This window comes from Daldinia decipiens (genome assembly GCF_022478715.1).
Source record: "Daldinia decipiens strain CBS 113046 unplaced genomic scaffold F4813scaffold_30, whole genome shotgun sequence".
NCBI classification, from domain to species: Eukaryota; Fungi; Ascomycota; class Sordariomycetes; order Xylariales; family Hypoxylaceae; genus Daldinia; species Daldinia decipiens.
Window position 1 is genome coordinate 187920 of NW_026054573.1, and position 18009 is coordinate 205928.

Genomic DNA, 18009 nt, shown 5'->3' on the forward strand with positions numbered 1-18009 from the left:
TTTCACTATGGTGAACTTCACTATTATCCCGGCAGTAACTTTACCAACCGACACGAGACGTGGAGACCTTTTAAACCAGGTCGAAATATTTCATCCGCATTATCCACAAATTCCAATGCTACGCCTACACGCTTCTTACGAAGGTGGTGTTCACTACAATGTAGTATACTATGTTAGCAGTATCATAGCCGGAAACTACTGGGAATTAGATGAAGGAAGAACAGGCAACAAAGATAATCTTTTCGTATCAACGCCTGCGGATGAATCTGAACCTTGCGTCAACATCCCGTTCGACGATATATTAAAAGGATCTAAATATTACTCCTACGTCCCCAAAATTAATGGCGGTAAGTTATATAGGAAGCTGCACAGGTGCTGTTAAAATACCAATATTAATTCGTTTTTATTGGGCCATTATCCTGTCATGCCAAACTTCTCAAACTGGGCATTTCCCGATAATAAAGATATCTCAAAACCTTGGATAACCCACGCACACGTCGTCTACGCCTCAGACCCCGTCGATGGCGAAACAGCAAATGCTCACATCGAGCCTTGCGTTGTCTCAGGAGATGGTAACGTTGTTGACAATGTTCACGTTATTCCCAAGGTTTGCAAGCAGTGGTATATCGAAAACAAAAATTACTCATTCGAAAGTCTCAAACAATCATAGGTTATATCAAAGGTCGATACAAACAGCGATTAATTGATTTAGCTAGTTAGGTAGTTATATGATTAGAGTACCACACAACTTGGGGTTATTAATTAACTAAACCACAATTTTATCAGTCTTAACCTTATCAAGTAGGTAGGTAGTTATGCAGTTATTACTGTTATAACTACAGCCGGAAATAAAAACAAGCCGCCATGGAAAAAAGGGGTAGGTAATTACGAAATTGAGAATTAAGAAACCCAGTATAAGGTAAGGTTGGTTATACTGGATTTCTAAATGTTGGAACATTTTCCCATTTGCTATAAGCAGTTTACTGTAGCAACTATAGAGCACACTATAATATCATAGAAGACGAGGCAACTTCCATGCGAGACTTTTGCGTTTTGGCAAGGCAAATAAGTTCCCTTCTGGTTGACGCTTCGATTCTTTCATCCAACCCCGACTCGCTACGCAATAGGGAGGCGAAGGCTTTGTGTCCTAACGTATCGAAGGTCTCGGTACGTAGAATACGTTACTTACGGCAAATTAGCCCCTTTGTTGCCCATGGCGATCGTCGGAGCGTCAAGAACGAGCCGAGTATCGGTGGTATCGGCGACAAAGAGTTGAATAGGTATAGGCTTAGGTCGTACGTACTTGACGGTCTTTTGCAATCTTTGTGGCTGATTGATTTTTTTCATGTGTTATTAACTGTTGCTACTGTTCTACAAATACCAAATTTATCCTGATAGCATTTTACTTACTAGCCACCAGCAAAAATGGACGGGATGTCTATGCCATCATCTATAGAGTCTTCGGTCTCATCTACAATACAATCAACGTTTAGCTCCGCCATGCCGACCTCCACGACAAGCACAGGAGGTGTAGATAGCATGGGTGGTATGGAATCGCAAATGGGGGAATGTAAGATCTCTGTGAGATATTCACTTCCAATACGACGAGTCGCATAGGTACCTACCTACCCAGTTCGTCCAACCTCGCTAACAGACCATGAGCGTAAGATGCTTTGGAATTGGGAAACCATTGACGCCTGCTTCCTCTCGGAAACCTGGCAAGTCAAGTCCCGCGGCGGATTTGCAGGCCTGTGTATTGGAGCTGTGCTGCTCGTGATTCTGCTCGAGTTTTTACGCCGCGCCTCTAGGATCTACGACCAACACTTGATCCGCCAGCACATAAGGGCCACGAGCGCCCTCGCCGCGACGACCGTGAACAACTCCTCGGATACCACCAACGGGGCTCTCATAGCAAAAGAAGGCACCACGGCCCTCGTCCGTGTCACACCGTTTAGGCCGAAGCTCTGGCAACAGGCCATCCGCGCTTCGCTACATACGCTTCATTTTGCTCTGGCTTATTGGATCATGCTGCTTGCTATGTACTATAACGGATACGTAATCATCTGCATCATCCTCGGCGCTTTCATAGGGTTCTTCATACTACAATGGGAACATATAGACCCTCGGTGAGTACAATGTCTCAAGGCTTGACGAGGGCCAATGCTAGGCATCGGAGGCTAATATTATCACTAAAAGGGGTGGTGGTGTAGCTAGCTTTAATGGTGGAAAATGCGCCACTGGCTGTCATGGTTAAATCCTACCGAAGTGATACGAACGAGATCGGTGTAATACTAGAGGACTAAAATTAGGGTATGGGAGTATTCTGTTAGAATATCAGAAGGTGGACTTCCGGAATACATAATAACGCAGGCTTGGGGTTTAATGCAGACTAAGTAGAGGTATATATGTACGATAAAGGACCGTTTACGTCGCATAATAAGTATACGTTTATTCTAACATCTAAACGGATATACCAAAGTTGGCGTTATCCGAAGTGATATTTACGAATATTGTCAAGTGAAGGCATTTATTCTTAAGCAATTGTAACATATCACGAAAATTATAAAGCTATGGTTAAAGCTTGGTGAGAATTATAAGGATGTCGGAATCGTTAATTAGCGTAAATTCATTTACCCTCATTCCCTAATCCACCTTTTTGCATTTTTCAACGCCAGTATCGTGAATTGCAATTACCATGAATACCTACGGCTCCGCAATGCCCTTACATGCTACTACAGCCAACGAACCACCAACCCTAACCATTGTGAAAATTAATGAGATAAAGTAGCTAAGTAGAAAAATAAGACCATCCACTACGCTAACGCTCATCGTCCAACTCGAATCACACCGGCCGCAATCAGCTTCTGGATCTTAGAACGAACGTTCGGGTTACGCATGTGCTCCTGTAGCGCCGCGGGGTCGGACTGGGCTTGCTGAAGGATAGATTGCATGACAGGATCTTGCATGATGCTCATGATCTACGACGCGCGGGTTAGCCGTCCCTATTCTGTCCGAAGTTATGGGAGTGTATTCGGTACTTACCTCGGGGTCTTTCATCAACCTCTCCCGAGTCTGATCCTCTGTTTCATTCTCTCGGGCAGAGTACATAGCCTGCAGAGCCTTCTGTTGCTGCTGCTCAATCTCTCGCGCGTTAGCGTTCTTATGATGCTCGTTATCCACCGTGGTAGCCTCGTTGCAAGCGTCGATACACCTGGAGTAGTCACGCATGCCGAAGTAAATCTGGGCCTTGCGAATATACGCCCTGATGAACTTGGGGTCCTTCTTGATAGCCGCGTTGCAATCCTCGAGAGCGCTTGGAAACTCGAATAGCTTGACAAAGGCGGCGGCGCGGTTGCTATATCCACGAGGATCCTCCGGAGCACGCTTGATCATCTCCGAGTAAGCCGCAACAGCGCCAGGGAAATCCTGCTCCTTGAACTTCTTATTACCTTCCTCGCGAGCTTCCTCAGCCTTCTCCGGGTCGATGTAGGACTTCCTGGTTTCCTCGATCTTTCTACGCTCGGCAGAGCGGAGCTTGTTTACAGTATCGGGTGTTCGGTGCTCGGTCAGGGACTTCTGGTAATTTTCAATCGCTGCTGCGAGGTCTCCTAGCTTCTCGTAGGCTGTACCAATGCGGGCGTATGACTTGGCAATCATCTTAAAGTCAGCATATATCTGGCGGCCCTCTTCGATAGCCTTAGTGCAAGCATCGATGCAGGCTTGGTAATCGCCCTTTTCGAATTGAGCGGCGCCGAGATTGTTGAGGTAGGTTATGTCCTTGTGCAATTCCCAGGCCTTAGTATAGTGCTTTATAGCCTCGTCAAAGTTACGCTTCTTGTAGTTTTCGGTACCCAATGCCTTTTCCTTGTCGGCCTCTTCCTTTGCTTTTTTCTTGGCAAGCTCTTCCTCATCTACTTCTGGCTCTGGCTCTGGCTCGGGAGCCTTAGCCGGTTCTGATTTGGATTGGGATTTCGAATCAACTGGAACAAGGTCCGGCATTTCAACGTCTTCCTCTGCCTCTTTAGCGCCAGATGAAGAGGCGGCAGCGGCAGCGCCCGGGATGTCACCCGGGCCCCCCATGCTCATGTCGATGCCCATCAGGACTCCTAATACCTGAATCATTCGAGGGTCGCTGAACAGCTCCTGTGTATTCTGGGGATTCTTCTGTATAGCCTGGATCTTTGCGATGAAGGATGGATCAGCAAAGAAACCGCTGGTCTTAGGATTGCTCATCAGCTTCTGGAGGAGATTAGGGTCGCTAAACATCTTGCCGAGTCCACCTGTAGGATCACCACCGAAACCAGCGCCTATAGAGAATTAGTATATATAAAAAAAAATACGAAGATATATGTTTGAAGGGACGATGAAACAGGGTACAGGTATTTACATACCGGCTTCTTGTTCCATGGCGCGCTGGACGGAGGCAAGAGAACTTTTTAGACCGGCGTTGTTAGGATCGTGCTTGAGACCCTCTTCGTAGGCGTCGCTAGCACCTAGAAGGTCGCCGGAACCGTGCAGGGCTGCGCCCTTGCGACCCCATCCTCGCGGCCAGTCTGGCTTAATCTGAGTAGTCTTCTCGGCATCGTTTAGAGCATTTGTCCAGTCCTTCTTGGAAGCGTAAGCAGCGGATCGGTTGCTGTAAAGAATGTGGTTGTTTGGGTCGATAGAGATGGCCTTGGTGAAGGCATCACTAAGAGAGCTGTTAGTCTAGGGTTCTCAAAAAATTCTTGGTCACTTGGGTTGTAAAGTTAAAAAGATTAATATTATATGGACATGAAAAACCTACATAGCCTCATCGAACTTCTTGTCGGCAATAGCCTTGTTGCCCAGAGCTTTAAGCTCGTCTACAGAGGCCATGGTGGGTGGATGCTACTTTTCTCCACACGCAGTTGTTGTGTTTAAGTTGGACGAATATTGTATGAACTTGAGAAAATCTTACAGAAGAGGGAAGAAATAGTCGCAAAGCAGAAGTTAGATGTGGTAAAGTTGTTTGTAAGTTGTTTGTAAGTTGCGATGTCCAAACTTTGGAATGGAACCACTGGGACTTGGATCTTTTTATGTAGGGCTGAATGCGATGAATTCGAGAGCTTTCTACGGTGGGGTAGGTATTGAGGTCCCTGACGGAAAGCTGCATCTGCTTGTCGATAGCGATAGCGTATCAGTTGTATCAGCGTATCGCGCTAACACTGCTAGGAACCTTAACCTACCTAGGTTAGTACCTACCTTAGGTACAATACCTAGGTACATGCCTCCTACGTTCAAGCATGCGCGACCAACATGCGATAAGAAATATTTCCTCTGGTTGCGCGGGGCACGTCGTCTGGATTCAATTGATCTTAGGTACCTACATAACCTACCTCCTAATCTATTTTCACATACACCTCTTACTCTTCCATTCCTAGCCTCACATATATCAAGTCCTCCATCCTAGACATATTAGGTAGAAGCGCGTTAAGCAACTATGTACCTCTATCCTTTCTTAACTTTTTGGAATTAGGTCCGCTTCAGCTTGGCGCGTTTTTTTATACATATTCCGCGCCGCTTTATAAAGTCTCACTGAACTCATCACCGATCACCAATTTACAATTAACATATGAGTCACGATTCGACCACTCTTCAAAATGGACGACCAGACCTCGATACTCAAAACTCAGCTCTACTCCGCCTGCGAAGATGCCTGTAGAGATAATCCCGAGAGGTTTTTCTCTCAGGAGGACCTAATGGCGCTCGACGTCGTTCCGCCCAAAGATGTAAAGAAACTCCTACAAATCATACAACTTCTGACGCGGGAGCGCCTTTTCGTTCCCGTCCACTTCCACAGTGGCCTAGCATGGCGACTCCGTCCCGAGGCCGAGGCGGCCAAGTAAGTAAAGTATTCTTCCTATTATCCTTCTTATTATATCTACCTGCCTACTTTTGATTTTAATCGCCATCTAATCTTTTCTCGATAGGTATAAGCACCTCACCTCCGAGGACCAGGTCCTAGTCTACGAAATCATCGACTCGGCCGGTGCTGAGGGCGCATGGCAGCAGGACATAAAGAAGCGCCTTAACCTCCAAGACAATGCCTTGCGAAAGGCGCTTAAGGAGCTGGAGACTAAGCGCTTCATCCAGCAGTTCACTACCGTCGAGAATATGTCTAAGAAGATGTGGATCAAGTTCAACATGCAGCCTTCTGCCCGCGCAACAGGAGGCCCCTGGTATACTGATCAATATCTCGACGAGGCCTTCATCGACACCTTGCAGGCCGTGGTAGTGCGCATTATAAAGGATAGGGGTAGCTATCGAAGTACGGGAGAACGAGGCGTTCGAAGCGTGAGCCCAGTCCTGCCGAAGAAGGGCATAATAAGAGGCGGGTTATCCGAGGCCGCGATAAAGAGCAAGAAACGTTCCGCAGACGCAATGTCTAAAGATGATAATACACGTCCTACAGCTCCCGCATCTAAGGTCCGCGGAGCCCTCCGCCTCCCTCTACCTGCAGGTTATATGGGCTACCCCACGGCTGAGGAGATCACAGCGGAAATCGTCTCCATGCACATAGCCAAAGGACAGCCGCTGAAGACGGAACATGTTAAGGAGCTTATCGACATTCTCATCTGGGAGAATAGGATTGAGGAGGTTAAGACTGGTGACCGAGTTGGCTACAGGGCCGTGCGTGTGTCTAAGCAACATCCGGACATGGTCAAGCTAGACAGCGAAGATTTCTGGGAGCCGAGAACCAATGGCTTGACAACCGTACCTTGCGGCAAATGCCCTGTCTTTGAGCTGTGCGAAGAAGGTGGTCCTGTATGGGCGGGGGGTTGTGAATATTTTGACAAATGGCTATTATAAGGTATAATGTATACTTAAGGTAAAAGTGGCGTTTTTGCTTTCCGACATAGCATAGCACGGCGTTTGATGGAGGGGGAAAATACATGTGTCACAACTAAGGACGAAAAAAAACATGGGGAGAGTTTTACCAGATCCGGACAAAGCCACCGATGCTGATTAGTACAGCCAGGATAGTCAGGCTACAGTTACAACGACGTATCACCGAACTTAGGTTAGATATAGATAATTTGAAGCAAGACATGTTATTGACAACTACCTAGCGTCTAACGAATTGCTGGTTGAACTGTCTCGCAAGTTGGCCCCCCCTGAGTTTCCTCATGCCTTTTTGTGTGGCCTACACCAATACTTGAGAGGAGGCAAGTTGGTAGCATCGTGGGCCAAATAGAAATTTTACACGCAGTCAAGATGAAATATTGTCATCTTTTTCTTTAGGCAAGCTCGCCCGAGTTGACGATGGTAGGTCGCTTGCTGTACTTGATAGCACCGCTCTGGGAGCCAGTAGCCTCGATAGCCTTGACTATAGCTATGGAAGCATCGTCCGCAACGATACCGAAGGGAACGTGGCGGCCGTCTAACCAACTTGTCTTGACAGTGGTGATGAAGAACTGAGAGCCGTTGCTAAATACGAGATGCGTTAGTTAGAAGATAGTAGCCAAGGGAATAAATACAAGATAGAAACACGTGAATACAACTTACGTGTTGGGGCCAGCGTTAGCCATGGACAAGGTGAACGGGTGAGTGTGCTTGAGATCGAGGTTCTCGTCGGCAAACTTCTCGCCGTAGATGGACTTGCCACCAGTGCCCTATTGTGTAGTTAGAAGTCGGCTCAAAAACGGACTATAATGGTATTGGGAGGGAGTCGACATACGTTGCCACGAGTGAAGTCACCACCCTGAAGCATGAACTCGGGGATGATACGGTGGAAGGACGAGCCCTTGTAGCCGAAGCCCTTCTCGCCGGTGCAGAGAGCACGGAAGTTCTCGACGGTCTTGGGTACGAGGGACTGCCAGAGCTCCAGGTTGATACGACCAGTCTGGGCTATGAAGTGGATGATGTGTCAGCTCCAAAACAGCTAATAATAAATAAAAAGTACGGTTCTTAATAGTGCCTTGGGAATCAATTGAGCTTCCTAACAAAGATATGAATAATATACAGCTCTGATGCATAGAGGATGGGAGCTTATAGAGATAGCAGAAGCTTCAGTAGAATTGCCGGGGTGGGATTCAACTTACTCTTCACGGTGGCAGTAGGTCTGCCATTCTCTAGGACGGGACCCTCCCACTCCAAATCAAAGAAGCTAGACGATGGTGTTAGCTACACCCGAAAATAAAAGATTGCGGTAAGTTAGAATTTAAGGATGAAGGCAAGACTTACACCTTAATGTTGCCAGACATATTGACTGAGGTTGCGGAAAAGAATCGAACGGACGATTGGCTTGCTGGAGTAGAAGAGAATGTTGATGATACCTTTGGGAAGACTGAAGGTCGAAAACAGGAAGACGAAGTTGAAAATGAGGAAGAGGAGGAAGAAAACGCAGCGCGGGGCACTCGAAGGAGGGGTTGGAAGAAGGTCTGTCTCATCATCTTTTTGCGGTACTGTATTGGGATTTGCTAAGGGAGGGGTCAGCTCAAGCTACCGGCCAATCACGTAATAGAGATGGAGGCAAAAAAAAAGCTCTTTCCGAGGGGCTACAGGTTGCAAGTGGGGTTTATGAGGGTGAAAGTGTGGTACTGCATGCATCTTAGCAGCATCTTAGCAGCCTTAGGTACACGGGTACTTGTACTGTGGAGGGGTTAAACTTGGAAGGAGCTGTCGTCACTTACTCTGGCTCACTTTCCACCCCACTCCATCCACTTTAACAGTTTTGGGTGCTTTCACTTGAGGCGGACTTCCTAAGCATATTTGCCCACATGCATGCCACTAAGAAATACACATGTATACCTATGTATACATGTATAGTGTATAGAAGTACAATGGTACAACAACAGAATACATGTAACCACCACCTGCATTGCCTACATGTACCATGTACGGATTAAACCCCAACAAGAACTAATTGGGATTAATGTACAAGCAGGTTGAGATGGTTTGGTGTTCTGGGACTGATTTGTCTAACAAAAAGCAAACAAATAAGAGGTAAATAAGGAGGAGAAGGGGTAAGTTTTAGAAAAAGGGGGATAACGGCAACAACAACAAAAACAGAAACAAACGCAACCAAAAGACAGAAGGAAAAAAATGTATCCCCCTTCTTCTCCCTGCTAACTCCCAGTCCGAACTAGAACTGGGGTTAGAACTGGGGATGGAATATGTGATCAAAGGGGCAATGGAGGTCAGGGGTCTAGACGAGTACTCCGTCTATCCATTACTCCTCTGACTAGATATTCCAGTGACAAGGGCTCCGAAGGGGACGGTCTTCGGCTTTTATGTTACTAAAGTAAACGCCGAGTAGATTCACCTCGCTCGGAGGTAATCAGCCAACCGAATGCTTCCGACGTTCTTCCAGCCGGCGACGAGTTGAAAAGCTCCTCAACTAATACGGAAATCCACTGTGTTCTCCGTGCTGTCAAGGACGCTGATGACGTGCTCTTAGACATGATCGGACTAAATTCCACGTGCGTCTCTCCATCGGATAGGTCAACGACCCTCCGGAGCAAAGAGGGCAAGAGGGTGGCAGTGCAATGCCGTGCTGTGCCGTGCCTTAGCAATATTTTGTGCTCTTTGCATGCAGCATAGTGTCTTCGGCTTCTTGCCGCGCCTGTTGCAACAAGCGTCTGATGCTGCCGGTAGAGGTAGTAGGCATGTAGGACTGCTTGTCTATAGCGTCTTCAAACATGCGACAAGCAGGCCACTAGAAACGCATGCCACGACTTACACGCACGCATACGCAGACATACACCAACGAGGCGGACACGGGACAGCTGGGGCAAGACTGCAGCTTCACCCCACCTTCCGCCCATCTGTCTGACCGCCCACAGATCCGGCATGCCTCGGCCTGTGAAGAGCAGATGGGGGCCATGTCGTCGCCAGGCCGCAACTTGGCTTGAACACTTGTTCTCTAGCCTTGCTTCTATCTTTGGAAGTTGAGGGGTGATCTTCTTGCGCAAGAAGTCGGTACCAATGCAGCCTGTCGTATCAAAAATAACGCTACAAGCCAACAAGCTCGTAGCTTTCTAACGTGACCATACGGCAAGTCATAGATTCGAGGATTGTGCTGTCTGGAAGTTCCGCTTGGAGTTTTTGAGCTTTTACGGCTTCCTTTCAAACTTAATAAAGTATAAATTCGACGACGACTTTAAGAACAGTTTTCACATACCTTATATGCGGGTTGTAAGATGTAATCAAACGGCTATTCCGAATATAAGTAGAGAAAATTCGAGGTCGGATAACGTATAGCTGGATAGTTCACAATAGTAGTAGTCAAGCTCGAGCAGAGCTCTTAAAATTTTTAAACATATTTTCTTTAAGAGCCCTACAAAAGTTCAACCTGGTCCGAGCTCTGTATATACTAAGTGAACCGGCTATTCTGGCCATTCTGGCATTTTATCTAAACTCTACCGACCAATTGGATATATATATCATGCTTTTTTTTACCTCTATTTTCAAATATAAATGTTCATATACCATTGCTATACTATTATGTATAAATACCCAAATTATAGAAAGTCAAGAGCTTCTTTGTTTAGGTGACATCAATATGTATAAGTCAATCACGCTCTAGTCACGTGATGTATATAGTCCCGTTGACGCTGACGTAAGGAGTCCGCAGTGCCGGATGTGGACCCCATAACTTATCAAGGTGGCCATTGCACAAGTCGGGCAGCGTTTGTCAGGGGTCCGAAAGGAAGGTAGGAAAGTCGAAGTGTTAGTTTTGCTAGATGCAGTTTCGATACACCAATTCATCCATTTAACTAAGCAACGTTTCGAAACTTACCTAAACAAGAACACCTAAACAAGAACAATCCTTCCTAGCCTCGCTCTCTTATTCCAGTACTCACCTCCTACTACAACCACCATTTTCCATTTTCTCTCCTGGTCCCTGATCGGGGACAGAAAAACTACGGCCCAAGATGGATTTCAACAGTCTGAAAGACCAGGTGACCAACCTAACGCTATACGATCTTAAGGCTGGCGTCCGCAAGGTTCAGAATGGTTAGTACTCGTCTTAGACACTCGACGTGCGCCTCGGTTGAACCCAGTACGCTAACTTGTCTGGGTATTATAGCTGTTATGAACTACACAGAGATGGAAGCCAAGGTCGGTAGCACTTCAATTGGTTCTAACCCATGGTACTTGATGTTACGGTTACTTACGCGCGCAACAGGTGCGAGAAGCTACCAATAACGAGCCATGGGGCGCCTCGTCGACTCTTATGCAGGAAATCGCCAATGGCACCTTTAATTAGTACGCGATCATAGTCCCGTCTACGTGTTTATTTTTACTAACGTTGATCGACGTTAGCCAAACCCTCAACGAAATCATGCCCATGATCTACCGCCGTTTCACCGAAAAGGCCGCCGAAGAGTGGAGGCAAATATACAAGGCGCTTCAGCTTCTCGAATTCTTAATCAAGCATGGCTCGGAACGAGTCATCGACGACGCGCGCGGCCATATAACGCTATTAAAAATGCTGCGGCAATTTCACTACATCGATCAGAACGGCAAGGACCAGGGCATCAACGTCCGAAATCGCGCAAAGGAGCTTGCGGAACTCCTGGGCGACGTTGATCGGATCCGGGCAGAGCGGAAGAAGGCCAGAAGCAACAAGGCCAAATACACTGGAGTCGAAGGCGGTACCATGGGAGGGTTCTCCGGTAGCAGCCGCTTCGGCGGATTCGGTAATGAGGCGGGCGGCGGCTATGGCGGGTACTCGGGCGGTGTATACGGAGACGGTGGCGGGTTCGGAGGCCAGTCTGATGACTGGAAAGATACCAGCGCCAGTCGTGCGGACAAGTTCGAAGAATATGATGAGTTCGACGAAGGATCTGCGCCGTCGAGCTCGTCTCGAGCGAAGCGGCCTGAGCGTAGCGAGAGGATGGGCGTCAAGAAGACCGTCGAACCTGCAAAGAAGAAAGAGCCCGAGGTCGACCTCTTCTCTTTTGACGACCCTGCTCCTGCGGCGACCACCTCTGCAGCTACTCCGTCGAATGGTTCTGGACTGGCTGCTCTGTCGACGGCCAGCAACGATGACGATGACTTCGATGATTTCCAATCGGCAACGCCTGCGCCTTCAAACAACGTCAACATCCCCCCACCTATGGTGACGTCGCACGCTCATTCCACCGCCCAATATGCTGCGCCAAAGCCTTTGTCCGGACCGCAGCAAGCTAACCTTCACGACATGATGTCGTCGATCTCACCTCCCGCAAGCACCACTACGACACCTGCGGCTAACTACTCATCTTTCGGCATACCGGTAGCCGCGAGTATGTCGGCCCAAGCGCCAAAGCCAACGACCAGCTATCAAGCAGCAACTCCTAATTATTACCAGTCCGTCCAAGCCCACCCGACGGGATCATCAATCTCTGGGGTATCGTCCGCTGCTGGCGTTTCCACCTCATCCGGCCTATCAGCGCTTAACAAACCAGCAGCCCCAGCGACAGCTAAGCCTACCACCGGCGGTGACCCGTTTGCAAATCTTTGGGGCCAAGCCGGTAACGGCTTGAAGAAACCGAGCACTCCGACTACAGGACCGAAGATGGGTCAGCTTGCCAAGGAGAAGACCAGCGCGTCGCTCTGGGGCGCTCCCGCAGCAGGCACGCAAAAACCTGCGGGTAGTTCAGTTAACGCATCAACCGGTAGCAGTGGCTTGGATGACTTATTAGGTTAGAGGACTACCCTAGCCCGTAACAAGGCCTTAGCCAAGACGGGGTCTATGCATGCCTACGAAAGATAGGAGACTGTATATCACATTGACGATATTAGCAACGTACAACGTTGCTCGGAACTTAGAATTGGAGGTTGATTGACAGTGGTCTTTTTCTTGTTGTTTTTTCCCCCTGTTATTTAGTGGACTATCGCATGGATGGTCTTGACACGTTCGCAAAAGGGCGCCTGGGAGTAAAATGACTACGGTACAATCTAAACAGATCAAGCTACAGATCGACAGCGTCTTTCGTTTGATAAGAACTCTTGTGAAGACTAACAAACCACAGACAGAAATAACATTCTTGCGGTTTACAATACCACATGATATCGTATCACCACTCGCCTGTTACGATATTACTAGCACGTACGATGCACTATTCTAAATATCGTATCTGCCATGGCTGTTTCAGGTCAGGGTTATGTTAACGATGATAGGACTTCTAAGCTTCCGAGGCTTCTGCTTAATCTCCACCATAGTTGGATTGACCAGTAAAGAAGCAGTGCGGCTTGGGAATTCCATGACTGCATACATAGCAACAGAGCCGCCTTCCCAAGTCTGCGGCGTCTGTCGTATGCGGACCGGCTATTTTACAAGGCAGGAATAGGTTGGCCAACCTATTGGTCGAGAATTCACGATCTTCTTACTATGTAAAACAACAAACTACCTAATAACCCGTGCTCATATAATATAATCCATGCCGGCGGCTACAGACGCAGACACCAAGGCTGCTACATAACCGCGGCCCGCGCTTAACCATCCCTGGTCGACCCACCGATCTCATTTCGCCTTAGCTGAGCCGTCAGCCAACCAGAACTCCCCGACAACGATGCCAACTGCCGGGGGGTCAAGACGACGCTAGGCGATCGCGGTGCTATTGGTCTGTCGTTGATGGCGACGATATGTATCCACGACGGCCTGGATACATACTTTATGCTGGGTTCCTGGTAGCGACGATCATCTCTTTCCCCGATTGGACACGCCCGCGCGTCGTGATTCTGCCATCCGCTTCGAGTGCCGAGCGTTATGTCTGCGAAAATAGCATTGTGGATGCGTGCGTACCTATGTATGTGTGTATGTACGTACGTGCAAACAATGACGGCCAAGACGCGGCTGCTCGGAATGAAGATCGAGTCAGGGATGTTTTGCCGCGAGAGTCTGATCGGTGATGGGTCTAGACGGACTTGGCTTATACATACATACCTGCCTACCATGCTCGATCGATATGATGTGTGATCTGTGATGTGTGATTTTAGATATTTAAGGTATAGAGACCCCCAATACTCAACAATCTTCTTTCTCATACCTCACGAACCAAACAATCTCTCGGCAATATACCATTTTTTTTATTTTTATTTTTTCCTTGAGTCTTTCTCTATTTCCTTCTTTCCCTTGTCTCCTTGCTGTCTCTATTCTGGGAGGGTCTAGTATCACGATATAACGGGGGGTCTTTAGATTTCGACGTCTCTTTCTCTCTAAGTTATACGAAACGGATTTCCTACGTACTATCTTCTCGGTTTATATCTATCGGTCTTTTTCATCGCAGTAGACCTGCTTCAGCCCAAATCCTCGCTCGTCCGAGGTCAAGAAACCAATTTCTCATCTGTCACTTCGGTCTCGAGCCGTCCCTCATTCACAATTCGTTCCTCAAGCCCCCGGTCGTCTCTCCCATATCCGCCGCGGAGTCTCCCTCTGCGCACCATCCTCAAGCCCGGCAGCCCCCGTCCGAAACTCTCGCTTATAACCGACTTCGAAACAAGTATCCCGTTGAGAATGCGTTTTCAGGCACCTCAGCTCGGCGCCCTCGGCGTGACCTTCATAGCTTTCCGGGCGATGCAATTTGCTTCGCTCATCGCCATCATCGGCATAACTGCCAACTTCATCAACGAGATCGTAACCTCGGAACGCGACGCGCCAGACGTGCTGGTCGGTACCCTTGCCGTGGTACGTGTGCATATTTCTACCCCTTTCGTCGAAATTTCCTGCTAACAGCTCCGAAGGCAAGTATCGCAACTCTCTACGTTTCGATCTCCTATATCCTGTATTACGACCAGCTTCTCCCCCTCCTGGTCGCAGGCGGGATAGATCTAGCGCTCCTCGTCGCGGCTATCGTGGTCGCGGTCACTATCGGAAAGCCCCTATCCTTACTTAAGTGCGAGCTGCTTCCGCAGCCTGCCGCACCAACCCAGACATTTACCATGTCCATCTCGGCTCGTAACTACGCCTCAGCAGCTGCCAAGTACAACAACTACCTGGCCTTGATTACAACCGACCAGCCGCACTGCTACGAGATCAAGGCAGCCTGGGGCCTGAGCATCGCGCTCTGCGTGCTCTTCGCCTTTTCTAGCGTGATCTGCGTCGGGCTGTGGCGCCGCACCAAGGCCGTCGCCGCAGCTCCCAAGGACATCGAAGGCTAGGGGCGCGCGGGCACGCGTGGGGACTCCAGGGGAGCTGCTGTGACTGAGAAATCCGAGAGGGGCTTTGGTCCCCTGCAGCAGAATTCGGGACCGGCCGCTCTTGGAACTCGACTCCTCGCCGCCAAGGGTTCCGACCGGTGGATTCCCCCGCCCCAACCCGCGCGTCGCCCTCCTATTTTCCGGTCTGTCGACGAAGATGTCAGATCGGTTCGATTACCTCCAGTTGTAGTGAATGCCAACTCAGGTCCGACCATCTTCGGGAGTCAGTCTTTAGGGAGCAATATTTCCGCTCCAGCTCCAGTGATGATGGTCCCTAGGTCTTTAAGCTCGTCCGATTCATCCGAGGACGACTATATACCCATCATGCACAAGCCATCCCACCACGGCGGCAACCACAAGAAAAGAACGAGCCATCCTCCCATCGCGGTCATCATCCCCCCGACTCCCAGCGACGACGGATTTACGCCCGTCACGCCCACGCCCGCCTCGCCCAAGCTAAAGGACTACCGGCTTAGCAGGGTGCCCCCTTTGCCCAGGGACGCTCTCGGGATATCGGTGGGGAAAATGCTGGCCCGTACGAAGAGTAGGGTGGTTCAGATACAGCACGGAGATGACGACGCTACGCCTTTGAGCCCGATGGCGGCTAAAGCGAAACCGAAGCGGAAGACCCTCTGGGGCGTGATTGAGGGGTGGTGGGATTTGGGATTGCTCGAGAGGGGCAAGAGCTTGAGACGTAAGGCTTAATATGGTTATATATATATATATATGTGTGTGTGTGTATGACAGTGTAATGAGATGAGACGAGATGTAATGCGCAGCTGATGGTCAGTCAAGGTTGGGTTGGAGTTAAAGGTTTGTTGTTTGGAAAAATTAATGGTATGTAAATTGGATATAAATAGCGGTAATCACCTTAGGATAAAGCCTATTATATATAAAATGGTTATACATTAGTTTACCTCACGTCGGTCGGTATGGATTATAATACAATCAGACCAAGTATAGTATGTATTTCATCGAGACTGTATCTTTCCCAAAAATAAAAGGGAGACGTCCTTGTCTTATCCTTTATATGTATATTTTCTTAGTTTCTTTTCCCAACGAACTACTGCCAGCCTTTTTCTTCTTCTCGTGATACATCTGGTGGTGTAGGTATAAGGGAGGTGCACTTGACTTTTATCATATACCTAACCTTGTATGAAGCGAGACAACGGCGAGAAAGTAACAGCTAGCCATAGCTGTTTGTTACTAGGATATTCATGGGAACACATGAGTGTAGGTAGCTAGTCGCTAGTCAGCCTATAACCACCCTACCAATAATTTCAAGACTGACTTTCACGATGGCAACGAACAAACGTAATCTGTTACGATTAAGACCAAGGAACGATATTTATCTCCTAGTTTAAAATCACGAATATGCCTAACTATTAGTAGTATATAGAGTAGTTGTTTTTGCTCGTGGGTGACTATTCGAATACTGATGCTAACCCTAAAGATATATGTCAAAAGAAAGGCTCACAGATAGCAAATAGCAGTAAGCCAGATAGCTCGAGGCTATTTTTATTTGGTTCACTGCCTAGGTACTTACCTATTAAAGTAAACAAGTGAGAAAACAGTTGTTGGACGAGTTAGCAAAACCGGCTTCTCGTTCCCACGATATCAACACAATCAATCAGATCATCAGAACTTTTAGCTATCAATATAATCTCGTTGGAATTTATTTTTAAAAATCTTAGTTTTTGTTATAGCCGATATACCTGGATTAAGGTGTGCATGCTTAAACAAACACTTCTACGACCATATATCGTTTCTCAGCTGTTTGTTGACTTGGCCTAATACCCGTACAATATACATATTGCTACTACACAATAGCAACCGCCCCACTAAGGCACAATCTAATTACGAAGAGGTATTAAACTACCAGTAAGTAAATATTCGTATTGGTAAAAGAGACTTAATAGAGAGTGTCAAAGTCCCCAAGAGAAAAGGAGAGGAAAGTGAAAGCGAGGCGAATGATAAAAAGATGATAGACTTTAATATAAACCCCTATTCCCTTTTTGCATTGCCTTCCATAAGTTCCCAAGTATGCTAAATATAGAGATAGGTTGAAAATAAGAAGTTTATGGCTTTGGACTATCATTTTCGGAGAGTATCTTCGGGTCGTAAGTTCGTCACGTTCTTACTAGGAGACTAAATTGCATACATGTAATTATCTATATGTAACTATCTGTAGCAAGGTTATTACCAACGAGGACATATACTTCTAAATATCAAAAAAAAAAAAATACCCATTTACGACTATATATTTGGGTAGAATTCTCGGGTCTGCTTTGACTATACCTACCTCCTATCCTATAGTTGCCGGTAGAATACTTTGAAGTTGGGTGTCTACATTTCTATAGACAATGAAGGCCTAGCCACTCTATTATCATAGCTGCCACGTATGTAATACTTTATGTCCTTAGAGCCAGTCTCACCAATTATACTAATAAGACCATCCAGACTTTTCACGTAAGCCTCTAGCGCTAGATAACCCTTAGGTTAGCCACCTACCTCACCTGGACAGAAAAGTTCGAATCAAACTACAACACGAAGATCTACCCGACTTCACTCAAGCCTCAGGGGAAAGCAGAATCACAAACCAAAGCCACAAGGGTGACTAGACAAATCCATCTATCCTCAACCTTAGCGTCCAGGCAACCCCCATAACAGACATCCCCCCAACGAGGCTCATCCGGCAGATAGACAAGCGGCGCCTCGATCGTGTAATCCACCGCTCCTAATATTTCGAAGGATCACATCAAACTCCACGTCACGTGTAAGGGTTTGGAGCCGAAGAGAAAACGATTCCAGCGCGTCTATACCTGGGGCGCACGTCAATCCCTCGTTTTCACAATAAAT

General features: G+C 47.6%; 6 protein-coding genes across 6 annotated transcripts; 4 read left to right on the forward strand and 2 right to left on the reverse strand.

The window, feature by feature from the left end:
- The first annotated feature begins 1332 nt into the window (after window positions 1-1332).
- Window positions 1333-2499, forward strand: F4813DRAFT_367597 (Ctr-domain-containing protein). Its single transcript, XM_049244192.1, has 3 exons — window positions 1333-1581; window positions 1669-2126; window positions 2197-2499. The coding sequence occupies exons 1-3, from the start codon at window positions 1426-1428 to the stop codon at window positions 2252-2254; spliced, it is 672 nt and encodes a 223-aa protein (XP_049097302.1). The 5' UTR covers window positions 1333-1425; the 3' UTR covers window positions 2255-2499.
- Window positions 2500-2578: 79 nt separating this feature from the next.
- On the reverse strand, window positions 2579-5065 carry F4813DRAFT_367600 (uncharacterized protein). The gene is made up of 4 exons (XM_049244193.1): window positions 4787-5065; window positions 4392-4690; window positions 3043-4307; window positions 2579-2978 (listed from the first exon to the last, which is right to left on the reverse strand). Exons 1-4 carry the CDS (start codon window positions 4855-4857, stop codon window positions 2826-2828), a joined length of 1788 nt encoding a protein of 595 aa, XP_049097303.1. The 5' UTR covers window positions 4858-5065; the 3' UTR covers window positions 2579-2825.
- A 461-nt stretch (window positions 5066-5526) lies between these two features.
- On the forward strand, window positions 5527-7058 carry F4813DRAFT_179815 (RNA polymerase Rpc34). Its single transcript, XM_049239299.1, has 2 exons — window positions 5527-5863; window positions 5952-7058. The coding sequence occupies exons 1-2, from the start codon at window positions 5622-5624 to the stop codon at window positions 6829-6831; spliced, it is 1122 nt and encodes a 373-aa protein (XP_049097304.1). The 5' UTR covers window positions 5527-5621; the 3' UTR covers window positions 6832-7058.
- Window positions 7059-7259: 201 nt separating this feature from the next.
- F4813DRAFT_391762 (cyclophilin, cytosolic form) lies at window positions 7260-8225 on the reverse strand (the record flags this gene model as incomplete). Its single annotated transcript, XM_049247201.1, has 5 exons — window positions 7260-7449; window positions 7528-7634; window positions 7700-7869; window positions 8064-8128; window positions 8206-8225. 5 exons carry the CDS (start codon window positions 8223-8225, stop codon window positions 7260-7262), a joined length of 552 nt encoding a protein of 183 aa, XP_049097305.1.
- A 2411-nt stretch (window positions 8226-10636) lies between these two features.
- F4813DRAFT_179884 (ENTH-domain-containing protein) lies at window positions 10637-13052 on the forward strand. The gene is made up of 4 exons (XM_049239300.1): window positions 10637-10980; window positions 11054-11085; window positions 11153-11232; window positions 11290-13052. Exons 1-4 carry the CDS (start codon window positions 10899-10901, stop codon window positions 12656-12658), a joined length of 1563 nt encoding a protein of 520 aa, XP_049097306.1. The 5' UTR covers window positions 10637-10898; the 3' UTR covers window positions 12659-13052.
- A 1181-nt stretch (window positions 13053-14233) lies between these two features.
- On the forward strand, window positions 14234-15263 carry F4813DRAFT_179886 (uncharacterized protein). The gene is made up of 2 exons (XM_049239301.1): window positions 14234-14638; window positions 14695-15263. The coding sequence occupies exons 1-2, from the start codon at window positions 14468-14470 to the stop codon at window positions 15109-15111; spliced, it is 588 nt and encodes a 195-aa protein (XP_049097307.1). The 5' UTR covers window positions 14234-14467; the 3' UTR covers window positions 15112-15263.
- The last annotated feature ends 2746 nt before the right edge of the window (window positions 15264-18009 follow it).